Here is a 21645-nt window from a genome sequence, read left to right as displayed (position 1 = left end):
AAGCAATGGACACTGGTTCCTCAGTCAATCTAAATTAAATTAGATTCCACTTGTATAGCTTCAACTGTCAAATGGGTTCTTCCACAAAGAGCTGACTTATTCTGGGAACAAAATAAATCATCAATTCAATACTCAGCTCTAAGCGGCATCACCCTAGGCTGCAACTAAGCAGACTAGCCACCTTTGCAAAATTCAAAAGTAAAGATTAAAATTCTAATTTCCTCAAAAATAAAATTTTCAATGGAAAGAACCCAGTTCATACCAGGCAAATGAAATCGTCTTCATCCATGTGTTCCTAACACATTTTCATTATTTCATAAAATACACTGTCGCCTTTCTTGCCACTTGGGACACATATAAAGCTTTAAACTAATATAATCACCTTTAATAATGACAGCAGAATAATTATAGTGTTGCTATAATAGATATGTCAGATAAATATGATTATCCATTACGTTGCCATTAGTTTTATGCTTACATCTATGATACGGTTGGCTTGGTTCACAAAATTTTTCAATGTAATAAAAAAATAAGAGTTGTAGAGACAGAATAAATCAAATCTAGAAAAACTGCAAGAGTAGATAGATACTCTAGAATTCATATGACTTGGAAGATGGGTTTTGAAAGTAGAAAAAAAAAGCTGTTCTTATAAGTTCAAGCAAAAAAAATTCTTCCAAGACAAACAGGATGCTGCAGGTTTAAGATTTTGTTTTTTGAGTTACTGTCAATCTCTGTAGGACTTGTTTCCTTTAACAATCCTTAAAGAAGACCTCTAAAGTGAGTGACTTGGTGCATAATAAGGCCTGCTCTCTGTCTGAAGCTTTTAGAACAATGACTACACTTGTATGGCTTCTCCCCTGTATGAATTCTTAAATGAATAACAAGGCTTGGTCTCTGTCTAAAGCTTTTCCCACAGTAATTACATTTAAATGGTCTCTCTTCAGTGTGAGTTCTCTGGTGCAAAGTAAGAGCTGTCAGCCTACTAAAACTTTTCCCACAATTATGACATCTATGAGGTTTCTCACCTGAATGAGTTTTCAGATGTCTTTTAAGACTTGATCCATGACAAAAGCTTTTCCCACACTCAAGGCATTTATATGTTTCTTCTTCTGAATGGGTTCTCTGGTGCCCTATAAGGTGTGACCGCCGAGTGAATCGCTTTTTACACACCGTGCATTCATAGGGTCTCTCCCCCGTATGAAGTCGTTGGTGTCTGTAAAGGTCTGAACTACGAAGGAATCTTTTTCCACATTCAGGGCACTTATGAGGTTCCTCTCCTGAATGAATTCTCTGGTGCCCTGTAAGCTGTGACTTCCGAGCAAAACATTTCCCACACTGAGAACATCGGTGAGGTTTGTCTCCTGGACTCTTTTTCTTATGAGGTCTAGGGTTGAGGGGTTCTTCCAAGTTGGAGCTCTCAGGTTTCTCTCCTGCTGAGGGGTTCTGATGCTCTACAAGTTTTGTTAAATCTCTCTGTAAATCCTCTGGGGGGGTTTCCCATTGATTTTCTAACTGTACATAGTCTTTTTGCAAAATGGGGCCATGAAGAGCATTCCCCTCTAAAGTAACAATAAATGGATACATATTCTCCATTTTTTTCTGTTTTTCTGAAGTAGCTTCTTCATTTTCTATCCCGATCTCAAAACCTGAGAGAAGAAACAGAATGCAGATGTCACGGTGTCCCACATTGAAAAGAACACGAAGGAAAATGAAGAGTTATATTAAAGCACTGGTAGAAATAGAGACATTCTTAAGTACAATAGAATCCAAAACTCTTTACCTTGCTCAAAGTTGATTTTTTTCTTTTCTTTCTTCTGTGTTATCAATGAATGATTACTTACCTAACTTGGAATCGAGTAATTGCTTAATTTCTTTGGAATCTTGTAGTTCCTTCACCCATGCCTCTTCTCTATGCTCCAATGGAAAGCTCACGTCGAGTTTTGGTATTGGATATCCTGGCCAGAAGAAAGATGAGAAGCATAATAGTTTAGGTCATCAAAGATTTTTCCAGAGTTCAGGCTGATATCTTGGACATATGGCCCTTAATATCTACGTCCTCCTCAACTACTATTATGTCATCTGGAATCTCTTGCAAGAGTCTTATTTTTCTTTAAGACAAGAACAAAACAAGGCTATTCTCTTCTAACCTATGGAAAGGGAGTAAATCAATTCTGTGCAGAAATCAATACAATAAACTGCTACTGTATCTATTTTGATAATAGATTTATTTAGGTTAGAGCCAAACTATGAAGTAAATCTTCATAAAGTTTTGGCACATTAAAACTGAGAAATGCTGATGTTGAGTACTACGTAAAGAGAGAGAGGTAAAGCCAGAAGTTATACAACTGCTTACTGGAATAATTTCAGTTGAGATTTTCAAATTATAATGGAAACGGACTGGGTTAGCAACCAGAAAAGCAGTCTTTATGCTTGTTTCAGCTGAAGACTAGAAGTGGATCCTCTTGAAGTTAACCCAAGTAACCAACAAAGGGTGTTTCTCACTGTCAAGCTAAGGACAACCAGAGAAGTTTCTACATTCAGTGCTCTGCTGTGTCCTACCACCCTCTCCTCACTGAGGAGAGCCACTCTGACTCCCATCCTCTCTCCACGCCCCTTCCTCGCCTTCCTCTGCTCTGGCCAAGTTAACCGGTCCGCCATCAAGTTTGGGTTGGAAGTGGCTCATCTGAGATCAAAATGCAGCATGATGTTTAAATATTAGCATCATTAAAATAATATCAGCAAGTTAATTTGATGAAACTTTAAAATTTAAAACATATCAAAACAGAGGAAGTGGACTAAAATACCTTATTTTATCTTTTCATGGAAAAAAGGACCTTTTAAGATTAAGAAACAAAAATGCGTTGCAAATAAAATTCTGTTTAAATTCACTATATTGTTTTTGTTTGGGTTTCAAAGCTAAGAATAGGATGAGAGGGTAATGAGACCGAGGTCAAATAAAAATGGAGGTCATAGATCAAAGGAAAGCTGCAATTACATAAAAGTAGGAGCAAACTGAAACTTGAAATAAGCAGAGAGAGTAGCCAAGGCCTAGGTGTGAAACACTAATTTATAATCTAAATGCAGGGAGGGAGACAGACTTCCAACACGATACCATGAGAAGCTTTGCAGACCTATTTCCTAGTGAAACTGGTGAAAATTACTAAAAACAACAAAGAAACGTTCAGTCTAGAAAATTAGGAAACATCTATTGGGTTGGCCAAAAAGTTCGTTCGGGCTTTTCCATAAGATGTTACAGAAGAACCTGAACAAACTTCTTGGCCAGCCCAATATTTTTAAAAATCTGCTAAAATTTACAGAGAACAGCAAGAGTCTTACGTATTTAAACCAAAACTGTTCTCTTTAGTCCCTCTCCCAGCTCCACTACAGACTGGCATAGCCAAGAGCCTGGGGCACTCATTCCCCCAGCTCCAATTCAGAGGGATATCTTCCTGGGAGGGGCAGGACCCCAGCATTTGTCACGCTGCCCTTAGCTATCTACTGTTGAGTCTAAATTCCAGGCCACTGTGGCTGAGAGGTGAGGGCTCCTTTCATCTACCCAGTCTCCACTGGTGGGATAGAGGATCTACCTACCTTGGGCGTAGTATTGCTGAGAATACTAGGGCCCTGATTGCCCTTGCAAGGAAGTTGTGGTTTTGTAAGGCAACTGTGATTGTAAGGCAGTGGTTTCTTGCCTGGAGAGGCAAGTCAAGGAGACCTGAGGCTCAGACTTAGTGCTCAGCTCCTAAAGTGGCAATGTGACTCAGAGATAAGCACATTACTGTCCCCACCTCCAGCTCCAGAGCAATGCCTCAGAGATTTGGCCTGGGAGGACAAGCAGGCCTTAAAAGAGGTAGCTCCTAAAGTCTTCTCAAAGAAACTGACTTCATTTCCAAGAGACAGAGGAGACGTTCAAGCCTAAGGATACTCTCAAAAAGAGTGGAGGCTGTAATGAAAGGCAATTGGAAAGAGTGATAGATTTATTGCATATACACACTAAACTGTAGGCTGACTAGTTTGCAGAAGAGAACTGGGGAAAGAGACAGCTGGGAGGAGCCCTCCTGGGATCAGAACAAATCTCAAAAACTGACCTCAGGAACTAGCCCATCTAAGGTGTCTGAATTTGACTGAATTAGTCTACAGAGCAATTTATGCTCCAGGGCATTGTTGAACGCAATAGAGCAATTAGCTGGCAATTAATAGCTGGGGCTGGTCAGGGCAAGAGACAGCCAAAGAAAGCCCTGCGAAAACTACTGCCATTCCAGGGTGACTATGCGCACACCCAAGGCTGTGCTCCATGAGGGCAATATCAAATGCTTAATATTGCAGGGTGAACTAGAGTTCACTAAAATAATCCAGCCACTCACCAAACAAATAAATAAACTCTGGAGAGTGGGAAGAAGGACACACAGTTGCTACAGTATGTAATCTAAAATGCCCAGTTTCCAACAAAAAACAAGACACGTATGTGAACAGGAAAGTATGACCCCTACACTGGAAAAAAAAAAAAAAGAGCAGGCAACAGAATCTGCCTATGAAATTGACTAGATACCTAACTTAACAGACTTCAAAGTAGCCATTATGAATATGTTTCAAGGACTAAAGGAAACCATGATTAAAGAAGTACAGTAAATTATGATGGCATTACATCACATCAGATAGAGAACATTGATAAATAGGGACTTCCCTGGTGGCGCAGTGGTTAAGAATCCACCTGCTAATGCAGGGGACATGGGTTCAAGCCCTGGACCAGGAAGATCCCACATGCTGTGGAGCAACTAAGCCCGTGCGCCACAACTACTGAGCCTGTGCTCTAGAGCCCGTGGGCCACAACTACTGAGCCTGCGTGCCACAACTACTGAAGCCTGCGCGCCTAGAGCCCGTGCTCCACAACAAGAGAAGCCAGTGCAATGAGAAGCCTGCACACCGCAACAAAGAGTAGGCCCTGCTCGCTACAACTAGAGAAAGCCCATGCGCAGCAATGAAGACCCAACGCAGCCCAAAGATAAATAAATAATTAAATTTAAAAATTATTGATAAATAGAAATTATTAAAAAAATAATTGAAATCGAGTCCCCCTAAAACTGAGTTCCTCTGCTGAGTTTATGATTAACCCCTCTATCCAAAATTTTATTCCCTTTCTTGTCTGGCACTTGTTCCCCTCAGGACTGAGGAGTATCAATGCAAAGGGGGGATTGAAACCAAGCAGGACTCTCTGTGTCCTCCATTTCCTGTTTGTAGAAAAAGGCTTTAGTCTCCTAGGCCTTCCCTGACTTCCAAAGAGCAAATTCAAGCAGTTACTAATTAGGGAAGTGAGGGAATGCAGAAACAAAGGAAAAGCAGTCAAGAAACAACAGTTCAGTAAACAGAGTCCTAGTTCCTCTTCAAGGGAGGGAGATATACGTGTGTGTGTGTGTGTGTGTGTGTGTGTGTGTGTATAAAATAATCTGATACATATCTTTGAGTTGTTCTGCAGGAGCTAAGGTTCCCCACCCAGGTAGAGGATGGTAACTACCTTCTGAGACCCCAGACTGGTCAGAAACTTGATGGCTGAGATTTCTGAAACATCACTCTGCTACCTCACTACCAACCAATCAGAAGAAAGTCATGCACCCTGCAGCCCTCACTCCAAATATTGCCTTTAAAAACTCTTCCCTGAAACCCATCAGGGAGTTCAGGTCTTTTAGGTATGAGCCATCTGTTCTCCTTGCTTGGCCCTGCAATAAACCTTTCCTTGCTCCAAACTCCAACATTTCTGTTTGTTTGGCCTCACTGTGTGCCAGGCACAAAAACTTGGGTTTGACAACAGAATCAAGTGGTAATTCTGGAGTTGAAAAGTACAATGACTGAAGTGAAAAATTCACTACAGTGGCTCAAGAGTACATCTGAACTGTCAGAAGAATTGCTGAACTCGAAGACAGATCAATAGAGGTTATGCTATGAAAAGAACAGAGGCAGAATAGAATGAAGAAACATGAATGGAGTCTCAGAGAAAAGTGGGGCACCATTAAGTGCACCAACAGATATATAATGAGAGAACCAGAAGGAGAGGAGTGAGAGAAAGGAGCCGAAAAATTATTTGAAGAAATAATGGCCCCAAACTCCCTAAATGTATTTTAAAATATCAATATATACATCTAGGAAGCTCAATAAATTCCATGTACAATAACTACAAAGAGATCTACAAACAGACATATCAGAGTAAAAATCCTAAAAGCCAAATAAGAAGAAAAAACCTTGAAAGACAGCAAATGAAAAATGACTTGCCACTTACAAGGGAATCCTAGCAAGATTAAAAGCTGAGTTCTCATCAGAAACAACAGAGGCCAGAAGACAGTGGGATAATATATTCAAAGTATTCAAAGAAAAATAAAAACTGTCAACCAAGAATCTTATATCCAGAAATGCTATCTTTCGAAAATGAATATGAAATAACATTTCTGGTAAACAAAAACTGATGAGAATTCATTGGTAGCAGACTTGCCTAACACGAAACACTAAGGGAAGTTCCTTAGTCTGAAAGCAAGTGATCCCAAACAGTACCTGAATCTACATGGAAAAACAAAGGGCACAAGTAAGGGTAATTATTTAATTATGAAAGATAGTACAAATACAAATTTCTGTTTCTTGTCTTAAAAGATTTTAAGAGCAATTATATAAAACAGTATGTATGCAGTATATTGTTGGGCAAATAACATATAGAAATGTATTCTATTTGCCAATAACAGCACAAATGAAGTGGGTAGGAGAAAGCTGTACTGGGCTAAAGAAATGACTCCAGTTAGTAACTTGAATCCACAGGAAAAATGAAGAAAATCAGAAATGATAAATAATGTTAATATAACAAAAGCTATAACATATACTTGTTTTCCTTTCTTCTCCCAGCTCCTATAAAGTCTTAAAATTGCATAAAGTAATAACTATAACAAGATATTGTTGAGTTTATAACATTTTTGATATAATATGTATGACAGTAACACCCCAAAAGGGGAAAAAGGGAATAGAGTTACATAGGAGAAATATTTCTATAGCTCACTGACATTGTTAGTATAAATCCAAAGCTGATTATGATAAGTTAAGATGTACATAATAAATCCTAGAGTAACCACTAAGGAAATAACTTTAAAAATAGTGAAAATTCATTAAAGTACATAAATTTTACATTGAAAATATTTACTTAGTGTCAAAGAAAGCAGTAAGTGAGGGATAGAGGAGCAGAAAAGATATGAGACACATACAAAAACAAAAAGTAAAATAGCAGATATAAATCCAACCATATCAAAAATAAGATTAAATGGTATGAATTAAACAACTTGATCAAAAGGCAGAGATTGTCAGACTGGATTTATAAAAATCCAACTATATGCTGTCTAAGGAGACACACTTCAGATTCAAAGATACAAACAGATTGAATGTAAAAGAATGGAAAAAGATATATCATGCAAGTAGTAACCACAAGACAGCTAGAATGACTATATTAATATCATACAAAATAGACATTAAAACAAAAAAGTTATTCGAGATAAACAGAATCATTTTATAATGATAAAAGAATCAATCCATCAGGAAGATGTAACAATTATAACCATACATGCACTTAATAACAGAATAGCAAAATACATGAAGAAAAAATGGACAGAAATAGTAAAAGAAACAGGCAATTGAATAGTAATAGTTGGAGACTTCAATATCTCCTTACACTATTGGATAGGAAATTTAGGCAGATGATCAACAACAGAAGACTTAAAAATTACCATAAACCAACTAAACATCACAGACATTTATAGAACACTCCAACCAACAACAGCAGAATATACATGCTTCTCAAGTGCACAGAGAAAATTCTACAGGACAGTTGAGATACTATACCATAAAACAAATGCTCAAAAACGTTAAAGGGGACTTCTTTGGTGGCGCAGTGGTTAAGAATCCACTTGCCAATGCAGGGGACATGGGTTCAAGCCCTGGTCCGGGAAGACCGCACATGCTGCGGAGCAACTAAGCCCATGTGCCACAACTACTGAGCCTGCGCTCTAAAGCCTGCGTGCCACCACTACTGAAGCCCACGTGCCACAACTACTGAAGCCCATGCACCTAGAGCCCGTGCTCCACAACAAGAGAAACCACCACAATAAGTCCGCACACCACAATGAAGAGTTGCCCCCACTCACCACAACTAGAGAAAGCCCGCACGCAGCAAAGAAGACCCAATGCAGCCCCAAGATAAAAATAAATAAATGAATAAAAATTTATTAAAAATGTTAAAGGATCACAATTACAAAGTATATTCTCCCACCAAAATGGAATGAAATTATAAATAAATAACAGAAAGAAAACTGGGAACTTCACAAATATTTCAAAATTGAACAACATACTCCTAAGTAACCAATCAGTCAAAGAAGAAATCAAAAGGGAAATTAGAAGTATTCTGAGGTAAATGGAAACGAAATGAAAATGAAAACTTAGGACTGTAAAACCAGTGCTTAGAGGGAAATTTATAGCTATGAATGCCTATATTAGAAAGGAAGAAAAATCTCAATAACCTAACTTTGCACCTTACACCATCTCTGGATACAGAGAACGTGTGCTCATACTTGAGCTTCTTCTTGGATGAACTTCTTAATTATCTACCAACCTCGCCCCGCACTCACCTTGTCGTCCTACATCCTACATAACATTCAGATCCTTGTGCCTCTGGTGTACTCAGCCTCCACTTCCTGGACTCTCAGAGCCCTGCTCCTGACACTATAACCAGTTTGCATTTCCCAACCTATGCTCATGACCCATGTCAGCGGAGGCTACTGACCATTCCTTGACCCATCTTCCACCCTTCTGACGTTAGTTCCTATCCTCTACTCTTACACACTCCATAGTATACCATCACAGATGCTGAATGAATTGGACGCTTATTGAAAAGGTTTTCACAGATATCAGCCCTCCTTCTAACTGCTAACATGGTAATAACAGTTACAACTTTTATACAGCAAAGATCAAACACTTTGATGATACAGAATAAGTGAAGGCAAGGAGAATTTGGCACTCTCATATGCTGTGGTGGGAGAATAAATTGGTACAACAATTTTGGAGGACAATTTGACAATATCTATTAAAGTTTTAAATACCCATTAACCAATCAACCCCACTTCTAGAAATTTAGCCTATTGACACCTGCATATACACAAGGATGCTCACTGTATATTTTATAGCTTGGCTCCAGGGCTTTGAATCAATGTTGAATGGCAGTCAGAAAGCAGGCTCTAATTTCTACTTCTGTCAGGGGGCTCTTCTCTTCACCCTCAATGCAGACTAGTCTGTGTAGCTACTATTACCATTGGATGAGTGGTTTTACAGCAATAGAAGAAACATCAATTGCTATTCAGTTGGTATAAAATAAGAGGGTCCTACAAATAGAAACCAAAGCCTATTACCTTAAATTCAACCATTGCTTCCGTCCTTTAGACTATAGTCTAGAACCTTAGTTTCCAAGTGATGATAATGTGTTGCCCAGGATGTTAAACTCACCTCATGGTTATAGCCAAGAGACTCATCATGGGTATATTTTATTTGACCTAATTAACTGAAGAAATTTACTCAAGAAAAACTGACTGCAGAAAAAGAATAAAAAAAGATACAAGGATATGATGCACAGCACAGGGAATATAGCCAATATTTTATAATAACTTTAAATGGAGTATAGTCTATAAAAATACTGAATCACTATGTTGTACACCTGAAACTAACACAATATTGTAAATCAACTACACTTCAATTTAAAAACTACTTTCTGACCTAAAAAAACTGAAGTATAAAGTAAAAGGCTAGTAGGGACAGGGAAGCATAGGTGCATACTTGTTTTAAAATATAGCTCCGGGCTTCCCTGGTGGCGCAGTGCTTGAGGGTCCGCCTGCCGATGCGGGGGGCGCGGGTTCGTGCCCCGTTTCGGGAGAATCCCGCGTGCCGCGGAGCGGCTGGGCCCGTGAGCCATGGCCGCTGGGCCTGCGTGTCCGGGGCCTGTGCTCCGCAGGTGGGAGAGGCCACAGCAGTGAGAGGCCCGCATAACGCAAGAAAAAAATATATATATATAGCTCCAAATTCTTTGATATTTTTCCCTTCAAGTGGTGGAGTTTAATTTTCTTCCCCTTAAGTGTGGGTTGGATTTAGTGACTTTCTTCTAATGAATAGAATATGGTAGAAGTGATGGTGTATGACTAGCTCATCAAAAACATTGTGGCATCCTCCTTGCTTTCTCTTGATTCGTTTGCTCTGGGGAAAATCTGCTGCTGGGACACTCAGGCAGCCTATGGAGAAGATTGCTTAGCAGGGAACTGAGGTCTCCTGCCAGCCCCTGCTGACATCTTGACAGCAACTACATGAGCAGCTCTGAGCCAGAAACACCCTGTCAACCACTCCCAAATTCCTGACTCTCAGAAACTGTGAAGTGATAAGTGCTTTTTCTTTTAAGCTACTAAATTTTGGGGGGTAATTTGTTATTCAGCAAAAGCTATCTAATACAAAGAGGGAAAAAGCAACTTGAGGTTAACAAAGAAGGTGCTTGATTGATGAATGTTCCCCCCATCCCAGGCTCAGGGAATGACTTCATTAAGCCCCATTATCAAACATTGTGTCATAAAGTCTCCTCTGTACCAAGAAATATCATTACTACTGTTAGGGCTGGATATTAGCTAATGATACATAATTTAGTACAATAGAATAATCTGAAGAAATTTAAGTTACAAGACTCTTTTGTTGCTTGGCGGACAGCATTTTTTGCCCTACATTTTACTTTAAATTTTCAGCTCTCATATCCTGTATCACCAAAAAGATGTGACCTTTGACATTTTGTATACAATTTCCTAGTGTAAGCTCATGCGGTTAAATTAAAAAAACCTGAGGCTTTAGCAAATGAAAATTGTTCCAAATTTGGTGTACTAATTTTGAACTCCAGACTTTCAAAGATAAGCATGGTATAGTTTATATTTTTAGGACCAGCACATCTTTTCTTTCTTATTGCAGACATTCTAATATTTTTGCCTAGCTCTAACATCTGGCGTGTCTGGCTTGAATTCAAATAAGGGATTTTTTTTTTTTAAATAAGGGATTTTTTAAAGCTTATGTATTTCTTAGATCTCTTTATATTTTCTACTTAAGTTCTTTTCCCTCTTTCTCTCTTATTCTCTCTTCCCACCCCGCTCTGTATTCACATTAAATGAATATCATTAGGTGAATATATGTGTGTATATCCATATATTTTTTTCCATTTTATATATACCCAACAACTTAGTGTTTTGCTAACAGGGAATACATTCCAAACTTTAATATAAAATCAACTGACCTCTTCCATTACTTTGAAATTTCTTCTATTCTGCCAACATCCTGTGCTTTTTACTCACTCAGCCTACAATATGATGTGCTTCATGTAATATACTGAAGATGTTTTCATTTTAAAAAAAAACAGTAAAAGTATAAGCAACCTTTAAATTATAGAACAATAAGTCTCGCATCATTTTGCAAAGCATAATATATCACTTTAACAGTGATGAAAAAGGGGTAGTTTCCTCTCCTCCAAATTGGTATATTTTACTTGTTTAATTCATTCTATCTCTTCCTTGTTGAACACACTGGACATTCCTGTGCTTTAAAGAGTAAAGTATTACAATCAAGAGCAACATTGCTGTTCGGCATCATCTGTGATCTTTGTACCTGGGACTGTTGCTAAGAGGAGCAAATTAACATGGGGAATGAGAGTGCATGTGCAAAAACCTTTATCATTAAATATTTCTAGCTAAGTTTCACTATTTGTTGTTGGCATACACACAAAATTACAGATTTTTTAGAACTTTTAAACAGACTACAAACTATAGGTAATGTAAAGATTGGAACGTAAATGACAATATTATATAGTTCTGCTTTGACCATAATATACATACATATGTAGTTGTTGGTTTTTCTTTTTTGTCACCTTTATTTTAAAATATCTAGAGACCCACAAACACCTCAAACTCCACATGGTCAACATGGTCAAATCTAAACTCACATTGACCCACCAAATCTGATCCTCTCTTCTGTTCTCTGTGTCAGTGAATAATGTTATCAATCTTCTCAGTTCATTGGTCAGAATCCTGGACACCATCCTTAACCTCTTTTTCTTCTTCATCCAACACCCAGGCAATCACCAAGTCCCATAATTTCTATTTCCTACCTATCTTTCAAATTTGTCTTTTTCTTTCTACCACCACCGACACAATCTTAGACCAGAAAATCATGCTCTCTAAGGTGGATGATTGCAGGATAGCTGTTTCCAGTCTTCCCTCTCTTACTGTAGCCAGAGTGACCTTCTAAATGCAAATCTGTGTATATCCCTGCCTTACTTAAGAACATCCAGTGGTTCCCCACTGTCCTGGTAATAAAGCATATCTTCTCAACAAGGCTGACAAAGTTCTTCAAGATCCAGGACCCTGCTTCTCTCTCCAGCCTCTTCAGTGCAACTCTGGCTCCTCTGCTTCTCCTCTGCGCCCTCACACTGCAGCAGGAAGTCTTCAAATATGCCATGTTCTCTACCCCTCCGAGCCTTTGCATAGGCTGCCCATTCTGTCCAAAGCCCTCTCCCCTCCCCACTTCCACCACTCAGCAGGCTTTACTGCAATTCATCTTGTAGGTGTCTACCCAGATCCCTCTTCCTCAGGGATGCCTTCCCTGTCTGCCAAAAGCTGGTTAGGTGGCAATCCTATGAGCTCCCATAGCATCCTACTCCCTCCGATACATCATTTTACAGTCCTATTTTCGTATCTGAATCATCCATAGGAGCTGAAGCTCCAAGGTGCCTGGGACTGATTTTCTGTCTTGTGTACTAGAGACCCCAGGGTTGCAACCCACTGAATGAGGAAAATAGTTGCAAATCATATACCTGATAAAGGATGGATATCCATCATATATAGAGAACTCTAAAATTCAACAACACCAAAAAAAAATCAAAAATGTGCAAAGGACCTGATTAGACATTCTCCAAGGAAGATTTACAAATGGTCAATAAGCACATGAAAAGATGCTCAACATCACTAATCATTTGGAAAATGCAAATCAAAACTGCAATGAGATACCACCTCACACCCATTAGGAATGCTACTATCAAAAAAAAAAAAACAGGTGTTGGTGAAGATGTGGAGAAATTGGAAACCTTGTGCACAGTTGGTGGGAACATAAAATGGTACAGTCTCTGTGGAAAACAGAATGGAAGTGCCTCAAAAAATTAAAACTAGAAATGCCGTATGATCCAGCAATTTCGCTTCTGGTTATATACCCAAAAGAAGTAAAAGCAGGGTCTCAAACAGATATTTTTACACCCATGTTCACAGAAACATTATTCACAATAGCTAAGATGTAGAAGCAACCCAAGTATACGTTTATGGAAAATGGATAAGCTAAATGTGATATATACACACAAAGGATTATTATTCAGCCATTAAAAGGATAGAAATTCTGAACCCTGAGGACATTATGCTAAGTGAAATAAGCCAGAAAGGTGAATGGTGGTTGCTGGGGGTGGGGGGCGGTGGTGGAATGTAAAAATGGGGAGTTATTGTTTAAATGGGTCTAGAGTTTCAGTTTTACAAGATGAAAATAGTTATGGAGATGGATATTGGTAATGGCTCCACAAAATTATAAATGTATTCAATACCACTGAACTGTCACATAAAAATGGTTAAGGTGGCAAATTTTAGGTCGTGGGTATTTTACCACAATAAAAAAAACTGAAAACAGAAAAATAGGCTTCCTGAGCAGGGTCATTAGCTTAAGGGGTTTTCAATCCCATTCGACTGAAGGTGCTTTGTGCCCAGCTATTCCCAGAGAGATATTTCCTCCTTCTGCTCTTTTTTTAATCTTTTGATTTTTTTGATGTGGACCATTTAAAAAGTCTTTACTGAATTTGTTACAATGTTGCTTCTGTTTTATGTTTTGGATTTTTTGTCTGCGGGGCCGGTGGGATCTTAGCTCCCTGACCAGGGATCGAACACACACTCCCTGCATTTGGATCTTAGCTCCCTGACCAGGGATCAAACCCACACTCCCTGCATTTGGAAGGCAAAGTCTTAACCACTGGACCACCAGGGAAGTCCCTCCTCCTTCTACTCTTGATCAGAGTGGCCTGTTTCCATCAGGTAATCAGTATTCTAAGCAACCTCAACCCTGGAGAGCTCTTGAGCTCTCAAAATGGAAACCAAAGAAAGGAAATAAAACCCTTGCCTTACCAGGGTCCAGAAAGGGCTGGCCTTCCCCAGCAGCACCGAAGCTCAGCTCCTGCGGCCCTGCCTGTGGGATCCACGCCTCTGCCACTGGGACCTCCGGGGCAGGTCCCATTACTTGGAGTGGGGGTGACTCCAGGTGGATGTTTGGCGGTATGTGTGCCATTCCCACTGGTGCCAGTTCTTCCAAGAGCATTTCCTGCCTATCGAGCTGGGGGAAATGCCAGAACCGTCACTGAAGTCCAGACCAGCCCTGCCCAGTAGCAATATAATGCAAGGACCCATGTCCTTTTAAATGTACCAGCAGCCATATGAAACAAAAAATGAAATAGGTAAAGTTGACCTTAATAACACACAGTATTTAACCCAATATATCTAAAATATCATAATTTCAGAATGTAATCAATATAAACAATTGTTATGAGATATTACACCGACTTTTGTTTCATACTAAGTTTTTGGAATGTGCTGTGCATGTTATACTTACAGCACATCTCGATTTGGACTAGCCACATTGCAAGTGCTCAAGAGCCCCACCTGGCTAGTGGCTACTGTTCTGGGTGGTGCACGACTAGACCATACAAAGATAAAATCTATATGGTAAGCTAAACCAAGAGGATGGAGAAAGGAAGGGAAACCATAAATTCATTCTATCCTAGGGGGACAGGGAACCTTGGATGACTCCAAGGAGAGTTGACCCCATCAACACACCAGGCAGAAGTGCCCCTAATGCCCACCAACAAACACTTTCTTCTCCCAAAGATTCTGCCCGTGCTCAGCTATGGCTTTCACTGGATGGTTCTGAACAGAGGCCAGCGCCACTGCCCCCATGGGGCATTTTGCCTATGATGGCAGGTGGTGGTTATCAGAATGTAACGAGCCAGATGTGGGGGTCTATATATTTGGCTGGCCAAAATGTTCATTCGGGTTTTGCTGTAACATCTTATGGAAAAACCAGAACAAACTTTTTGCCCAACCCAGTAATTCACAGGGCAGAATTGTTCCACCTCCCAAACAATTTAGGAATGTTCCCTCAAACATTCATGTAGGTAAAAAGAACCTGTCAAGGACCTCACCCTGTTGGTCATATAAACACAAAATATTTTTGCATATTTTAGCATGACTTGAATGCTCTAGGAAAGCATTACTTTGGAAATCAAATGAAGACTATACTACTTATTGTTTGGACTGACCAAGAGTTGTTTGCCACTTTGAGAAATCATATGACCAATAGCAACACCACTCACAGTGTTTGAGCTGTATCACATCAGTCAGAAGTTCTGCCTGTCGCCTTCCCAATGTATCTGTGCATAGATTCAAGCAAATGACAACCTCCTGAAGTTTTGGTGCAGTCAAGCCCAAATATGTGCACGCTCACATGCTTATTAATTCATAAGAAATCACATTCCTTTTCCTTTATATTCCTTCTAGACTCTACTTGACTCAGGGTTGGCAAAATTTTCTTGTAAAGAGACAGACAGTAAATATTCTAGGCTTTGTGGGTAGTATTGGTCTGTTGCCTCTTCTTTTTCTTTAAACCACTCTTCAAAAAGGTAATAACCATTACTAGCTCATGGGTTGTATAAAAACAGGCTTTGTCCAATATTTGGCCCATAGAGCACTTATTATATTGATTTTTTTTCCTAATTCGGTGTATGTAAGGAGGTTATATTATCTATAAATTTCATTTTAGCACAGTAAAGGTGACATTACCAAATATCTGTTATAGAAGTGGAGTTGGGCTTAATAGTTGAGAATCACTGAAACATATGCCAATTCCAGCAGAAGGAAAAAATGGAAAGCCCTGCCGGGAAATCCTGAGGCACCAGACAGAATGTCTGATCCGGTCCCAGCTGCCTCTGCTATTTCTTTTGGTCTAATTCCCAAGATCCCAACCTCTTTTCTCACCTGCTGCTCTGGTATCTCAAGTTCTCTCTGTAAGTCTTCTATCAGTGACACAACTCTTTCTCTGTTCTCCGGGCAATGTTCCCTCACCCAGGTCTCTATCTCTGTGGGCAGAATCGTTAGGAATTGCTCCAACACCAGCAGCTCCAAGATTTGCTCCTTAGAACGCATCTTTGGCTTCAGCCACTGACAGCAGAGCTCCCAGAGTTTGTTGAAAGCTTCATGAGGCCCAGATGCTTCTTTGTACTGGAACTGCCGGAAGCGCTGGCGGAAGACCTCACAGTCGGTATCATACTCTTGAAACACCGAGCCCTGATTCAAGGAGGCCTGGATTGCACAACCCAGGGCCACAGCCATCGCCAACTTCCAGCACTGTACAATTTATCTGGGTCCCGAAGCGGCAGATTCCAATTTCTTTCTTTGTGTTATCCTCTGGGCAGAGCCACCTACAAGCTGAGGACGGGACAAAATGAGGAAGGAGAAACAGCAGTGGTTACCAGAGGGCAGACTAACCTCCCTTAACTTGCTTACTTTTCTCCAAAGCCCTAAAGAAGCAGATCATAATCTTTTGGGGGGTTTTGAGAATCTGATGAAAGTCATGGACAATTTCTAGAAAGATACACTACACAGCAAATTCTGCATTCAATTTCAAAAAGTTTACAAAATCTTCAAGACCATCCACGGATTCTCTAGAACTGTGCTATCCAATATGGTATTTGATAGTCCCATGTGGGTCGGGGGAGAGATAAATTAGGAGTTTGGGATTAACAGATACACACTAGTATATATAAAATAAGTAGACAACTAGGACCTACTGTACAGCACAGGGACCTATACTCGATATCTTATAATAACCTATAATGGAAAAAGAATCTGAAAAAGAACATATATATATATACACACACATATATGTACATATTGGGTTGGCCAAAAAGTTCTTTTGGTTAGTGAATACGTTGTTCCATAAGGTTTCTCGTGAAAATGAAAAATGTGTCCTTTATTTTCACTTAAAACCGAACAAACTTTTTGGCCGACCCAATACATATATATCTGAACCACTTTGCTGTATATTTGAAACTAATACAACATTGTAAATTAACTACACCTCAGTAAAAATAAAATAGTCCCATGTGGAAGTTTAAATTAATTAAAACTAAAAATTCAATTTCTCATTCACACTAGCCACATTTCAAGTGCTCAAGAGACATCTTTGTGTGGTACATACATACAATGGAATATTACTCAGCTATAAAAAAGGATGAAATAATGCCATTTGCAGCAACACTGATGGACCTAGAGGTTGTCATACTTAGTGAAGTAAGTCAGACAAAGACAAATATATGATATCGCTTATATGTGGAATCTAAAAAAAGGCTACAAATGAACTTATGGACAAAACAGAAATACAGTTACAGATGTAGAAAATAAACTTATGGTTACGGGGTGGGGTAAGGGGTGGGGGAGGGATAAACTGGAAGATTGGGATTGACATATACACACTACTATATATAAAATAGATAACTAATAAGGACCTACTGTATAGCACAGAGAACTCTACTCAGTACTCTGTAATGGTCAATGTGGGAAAAGAATCTAAAGAAAGAGTGGATATATGTATATATATAACTGATTCACTTTGCTGTACACATGAAACTAACACAACATGGTTAATCGACTATACCCCAATAAAAATTTTAAAAAAGAGACATCTTTGCAGAAAGTTCTATTGGACAGCTCTGCTCTAGAATTCCATGGACCCAGTGAACCCCTACAGATTTAGTGGCCTTTAAACCCACTCCCAGCCTAATTTCAAATGTCTTGTGTTTCTGAATATAGCTAGGCCACAGAAGAAATGGAGGAGCAATACTTACAACGGTGAAGAACCATGAAAGTCCATCTACCTTTGAGTAACCCTTAGTCACCTTCAACCATGGGCATCTTGGCTAGGGCCATGCCTTGCAAAGACAGCAAACCACCAATCAGTCCCTCATTCCTCTCCACTGGAGGTTATGCATAGTTCAGGCAACATCACCGTGACCCTCATCCTGAAACAGCATTCTAAGTGCCTTTCTCATGAGCAAAACACATGGCAAAAGGGCAGGCCAGCAGGAATCGGGACTACATTAATAACCAAGAACATCTGTCACATTCATCACGCCTTGTGCCAGCTACTGTTCTAAGCCTCCCACATGCATCGGTTCATTTAGCCCTCACCCAACGTTAGGAGGTGGGCTCTGGTACTGTGTCCTGAATACAGATGAGGGGACTGAGGTGAACCTGAGGAGGACGGAATAACTTTGTCCCAAGTCACACAGTAAACGTCAGAGGGAAGTGGGGAGGAGGTTGGAATCTACAGACTCCCACACTGCTCATGTCCCAAACATCCACAAGTTCTCTGAGTGCAGCCTCTGAGGTCACAGAGGCCGTCACGTACATGTCCCCACAGGTCTCAGCACCGGTGCCCACTCCCCCCACCGCCCCGTGTGCTGTGGCTGCACTCTGTCTGCATTTGCCAGGACGCCTCATGGACCTGTCCTCTTCCTTGGAGTGGTGGGACAAGGAAAAATATGCTCATGATCCCACCCAGTCATGCCAGATGGGCACTGCCCCCATAGCACCGTTATCTTGATGGCAGCCCGGGCTTCAGCGGCAGAGCCATCTCGGGATAACATGCTAGCTCTGAGACCCTGACGCCCAGGGCTTCTGTCGCTAACACGAGATAATCACGGCATCTCTTTCATAGAAGTTCCTAAGGCGGATCCCAGCGCAGGGAAAGGAACAGCAGTGTGCCTGGCACAGAGGAAGCGCTCAGGAAAGCTCATTTCCTAGGAAGCTTCTATTTCCTCCCACCCCACCCCGCCAAGGCACCTAACCGTCGCTGGAGGGCATCCAGGGACCGTGCTGGTTTGGGCTATGGACCCGCCTTGAATGCGCTCCAGCCTCACAGCTGGGCAGCCCTCCGCGGACGGTCCCCAACCTTCCACCACGCCGACCAGGGACTTGACCCTCCGCCTTTCTCCCCGTCGGCCCTTCCGGATGAAAACTTCACTCCACCCCGGGGCTGATGGCTTCTCCTCAAAGCCTCCTGAATGAAGCCGGCCCACAGGGCCCGTGGATGAAGTAGGGTGTAAAGAGAGGGCACTCGGGGAAAGGATAGGGGGACAAGCCTAAAAGCCGGCTTAAAATCGGGGGGCCGCGGCGCGGCCCGAGCGTGCTCCCCGGGGAGGATGTCCCGCCGCCCGGAGGGGCGCTCCCCGCCCAGGAGAAGCCCGGGAAGGCCCGGCCGGGTCGCAGGGAGCGGCGGCGGGGATCCGGGCCGGACAGGGGCCCGCCGCCCGTCGCTCCTCCCCGTGCCCACACCCGGACCGGGTCTGGAAGCGGCCGGTTAGCGCAGCCCGAGCGGGAAGGGAGCCCCGCTCCCCGCGCCCGCGCCCCAGGGACGGCCACGCCCTCTGACCGCTCCGGGACTCACCGCCTCAGCGCCCACGGCTCTCCCAGGCTCACCGGGGGCAGCTACCCAGGGCGCAGGCGCGCGGCCAGGCTGCGGACTACAACCCCCGGCAGGCTACACGCCACTCGCCCAAAGATCTCGGCCCCTAAGGATCCCGACGCGGGAGAGGCTGGGAGTTTCCTTGGTCTCCCCTCGGCCTGAGGCCGCTTTTGGAAGCGATCCCATTTCCGGTCTTAAGCGACTCTAGATTCCCGGGGACTGGGTGGGGCGTGCTCCAGTTCTAGATCCTAGTGAGGGCTTCTCTCCCGTCAGCCCTCGAGTAACCGGAGCGACTGGGGACATCCTTAAATGTGTTATGACTGTATCAGTGATTCTCAAACCTCTTTTTAGGAAGAATTTTTTTGCGAGAATCTTAAAAATTCAGATTTCTGCGCTCTACCCCGACACCCATACTCATTGGATCTCGCATGAACTCGAGAATTTGCATTTCAATATACTTTTCTGGGGATAATGACTCTGATCTTCCGCTCCCGGGTCACAGTGGCCTAGCTACCTTTGTATTTTCTTCTCGTAAAGAACCGAGCTTCGACGAAACTACCCCGTGCATTCCTCTCTGCTTTCGGCCGCCACCAGAGGGCTCTTGGGTCTTTAGGTTAGCCCAAATGGCCCCTCCTCTTGTCTTCCAATTGGTCGTCCGCAGGTCCCGCCCCCGGAGTCAAATTTTCCCTTCTGGGTGGTCAGCCATGAGTTGTGGTCAGGCCAGAGACGATGATGTCACTCTGGAGATGTAGTCCTCACATTCGTCCCGAGCTAGTTTGTGGACGCCAAAGTTTAGTGTTGGTCCAAGACAGAGAAGAAAGAGCTGCCTGCGACTGTGCCTCCCAGAGGCTCTGGTGGAAGCGAGACCTGGGGCAGGCGCCCCGCTGTCGCGAGCCTACAGACACCAAAGCACTTGAATCTGCTCCGCCTGGGCTGGAGTTGGGCTCATGGACCGGGTGGCCCCAGGGGTACGCCGACTCCTGCGGATTCCGTGTATTGTTGGATGAGGCGCCAGGCGCCTTCGCCAGCTGTCGCAGCTGGTTTCCGGACCAAGATGGTCTGCGTTTGACCCCAACTCCCAGGAGTAGTCCTCATTGTGATAGCACAGTAGTTTCTGTGCCTGGAGCCATGCGAGGCCCAGCTTGGAAGCATGTCATCTGCGCTTCTAAGTGTTCTGCCGCTGGTCCCCCAGAAACCCTCAGGCGGCTTCTGGAGCTTTGCCACGGCTGGGTGGCTTTGGCTTGAGATGCGCACCATGGAGCAGGTCCTGGCGCTGCTGGTGTTGGAGCAGCTGCTGACTATCCTGTCCCAGGAGATCCACAACAGCGTGCAGAAGCTGCACCCGCACAGCTTGCCAAGAAGCTGTGAGTATTTTAAAATACATGCAGACAGAGGTTGCGAGACGGAGGGGAGGGAATAGGTGAGTGAGTGAGACAGAGATGTTTTATGTGCGGTTTGGTGGCCGCGACTGGGACATCACGGTGTCGTACCTCCCCACCCGGAGTCTCTTGATTGCCCTGAGTAGATCTACACGGGCAAGTGACTTTGTAGTTTAGTCTGGAACTTCCATCCTCCAGATTTCCCCCCAAGCGCACAGAGTGAACAGTGAAGAGGGCCTGTTTCCACAGGGAGGCAGGTCACTGCTGCAATAGCCAGTGTCAGCTTGGATCAAAGGGGTTCGAATCTTGGCTCTGCCCTCTGCCCACTGGCTCCGTGGCTTGGGACAAGTTACTTTCCTCTTTGCGCCTCAGTTTCCCCTTTGGTAAAATGGCTTCTGGTATTGTTTTGAGGATTAAAGGGAGAGCAGCGCGTACATTTTGATCACACTGCTGGCACGTAGTCAGTGCTTAAAACTGTGAGCTGGCCGGGCGCGGCGGCACACGCCGGTGGTCCCAGCTACTCCGGTGGTTGAGGCGGGAGAACCGCTTGAGCCCTGGACTTCCGGGCTGTAGGGCGCTCTGTGATCGCGTGTCTGCACTAAATTCAGCTTCAATCTGGGAAGCTCCCGGAAGC

The 21645-nt window shown here is 42.5% G+C and overlaps 1 protein-coding gene across 1 annotated transcript; it reads right to left on the bottom strand.

The window, feature by feature from the left end:
- Nucleotides 1-759: 759 nt before the first annotated feature.
- On the bottom strand, nt 760-19649 carry ZNF449 (zinc finger protein 449). The gene is made up of 5 exons (XM_007462896.1): nt 19615-19649; nt 16146-16595; nt 14244-14448; nt 1842-1955; nt 760-1646 (listed from the first exon to the last, which is right to left on the bottom strand). Exons 2-5 carry the CDS (start codon nt 16497-16499, stop codon nt 760-762), a joined length of 1560 nt encoding a protein of 519 aa, XP_007462958.1. The 5' UTR covers nt 16500-16595; nt 19615-19649.
- Between the last annotated feature and the right edge of the window lie 1996 nt (nt 19650-21645).

This window comes from Lipotes vexillifer, unplaced genomic scaffold (assembly GCF_000442215.2).
Source record: "Lipotes vexillifer unplaced genomic scaffold, Lipotes_vexillifer_v1.1 scaffold481, whole genome shotgun sequence".
Taxonomy (NCBI): Eukaryota; Metazoa; Chordata; class Mammalia; order Artiodactyla; family Lipotidae; genus Lipotes; species Lipotes vexillifer.
The sequence above is the reverse complement of the archived record's forward strand: the minus strand, read 5'-3'. Positions and strand labels throughout refer to the sequence as shown.

What these genes read in the sequence shown, in the direction of transcription:
- ZNF449 (XM_007462896.1), bottom strand. Translation starts at nt 16,499, where the DNA reads ATGGCTGTGGCCCTGGGTTGTGCAATCCAGGCCTCCTTGAATCAGGGC. An exon ending in TTGAGATACCAGAGCAGCAG is followed by an intron (nt 14,449 to 16,145) that starts GTGAGAAAAGAG and finishes CATTTCCCCCAG; the next exon opens with CTCGATAGGCAGGAAATGCT. An exon ending in ATTACTCGATTCCAAGTTAG is followed by an intron (nt 1,647 to 1,841) that starts GTAAGTAATCAT and finishes TTCTTCTCTCAG; the next exon opens with GTTTTGAGATCGGGATAGAA.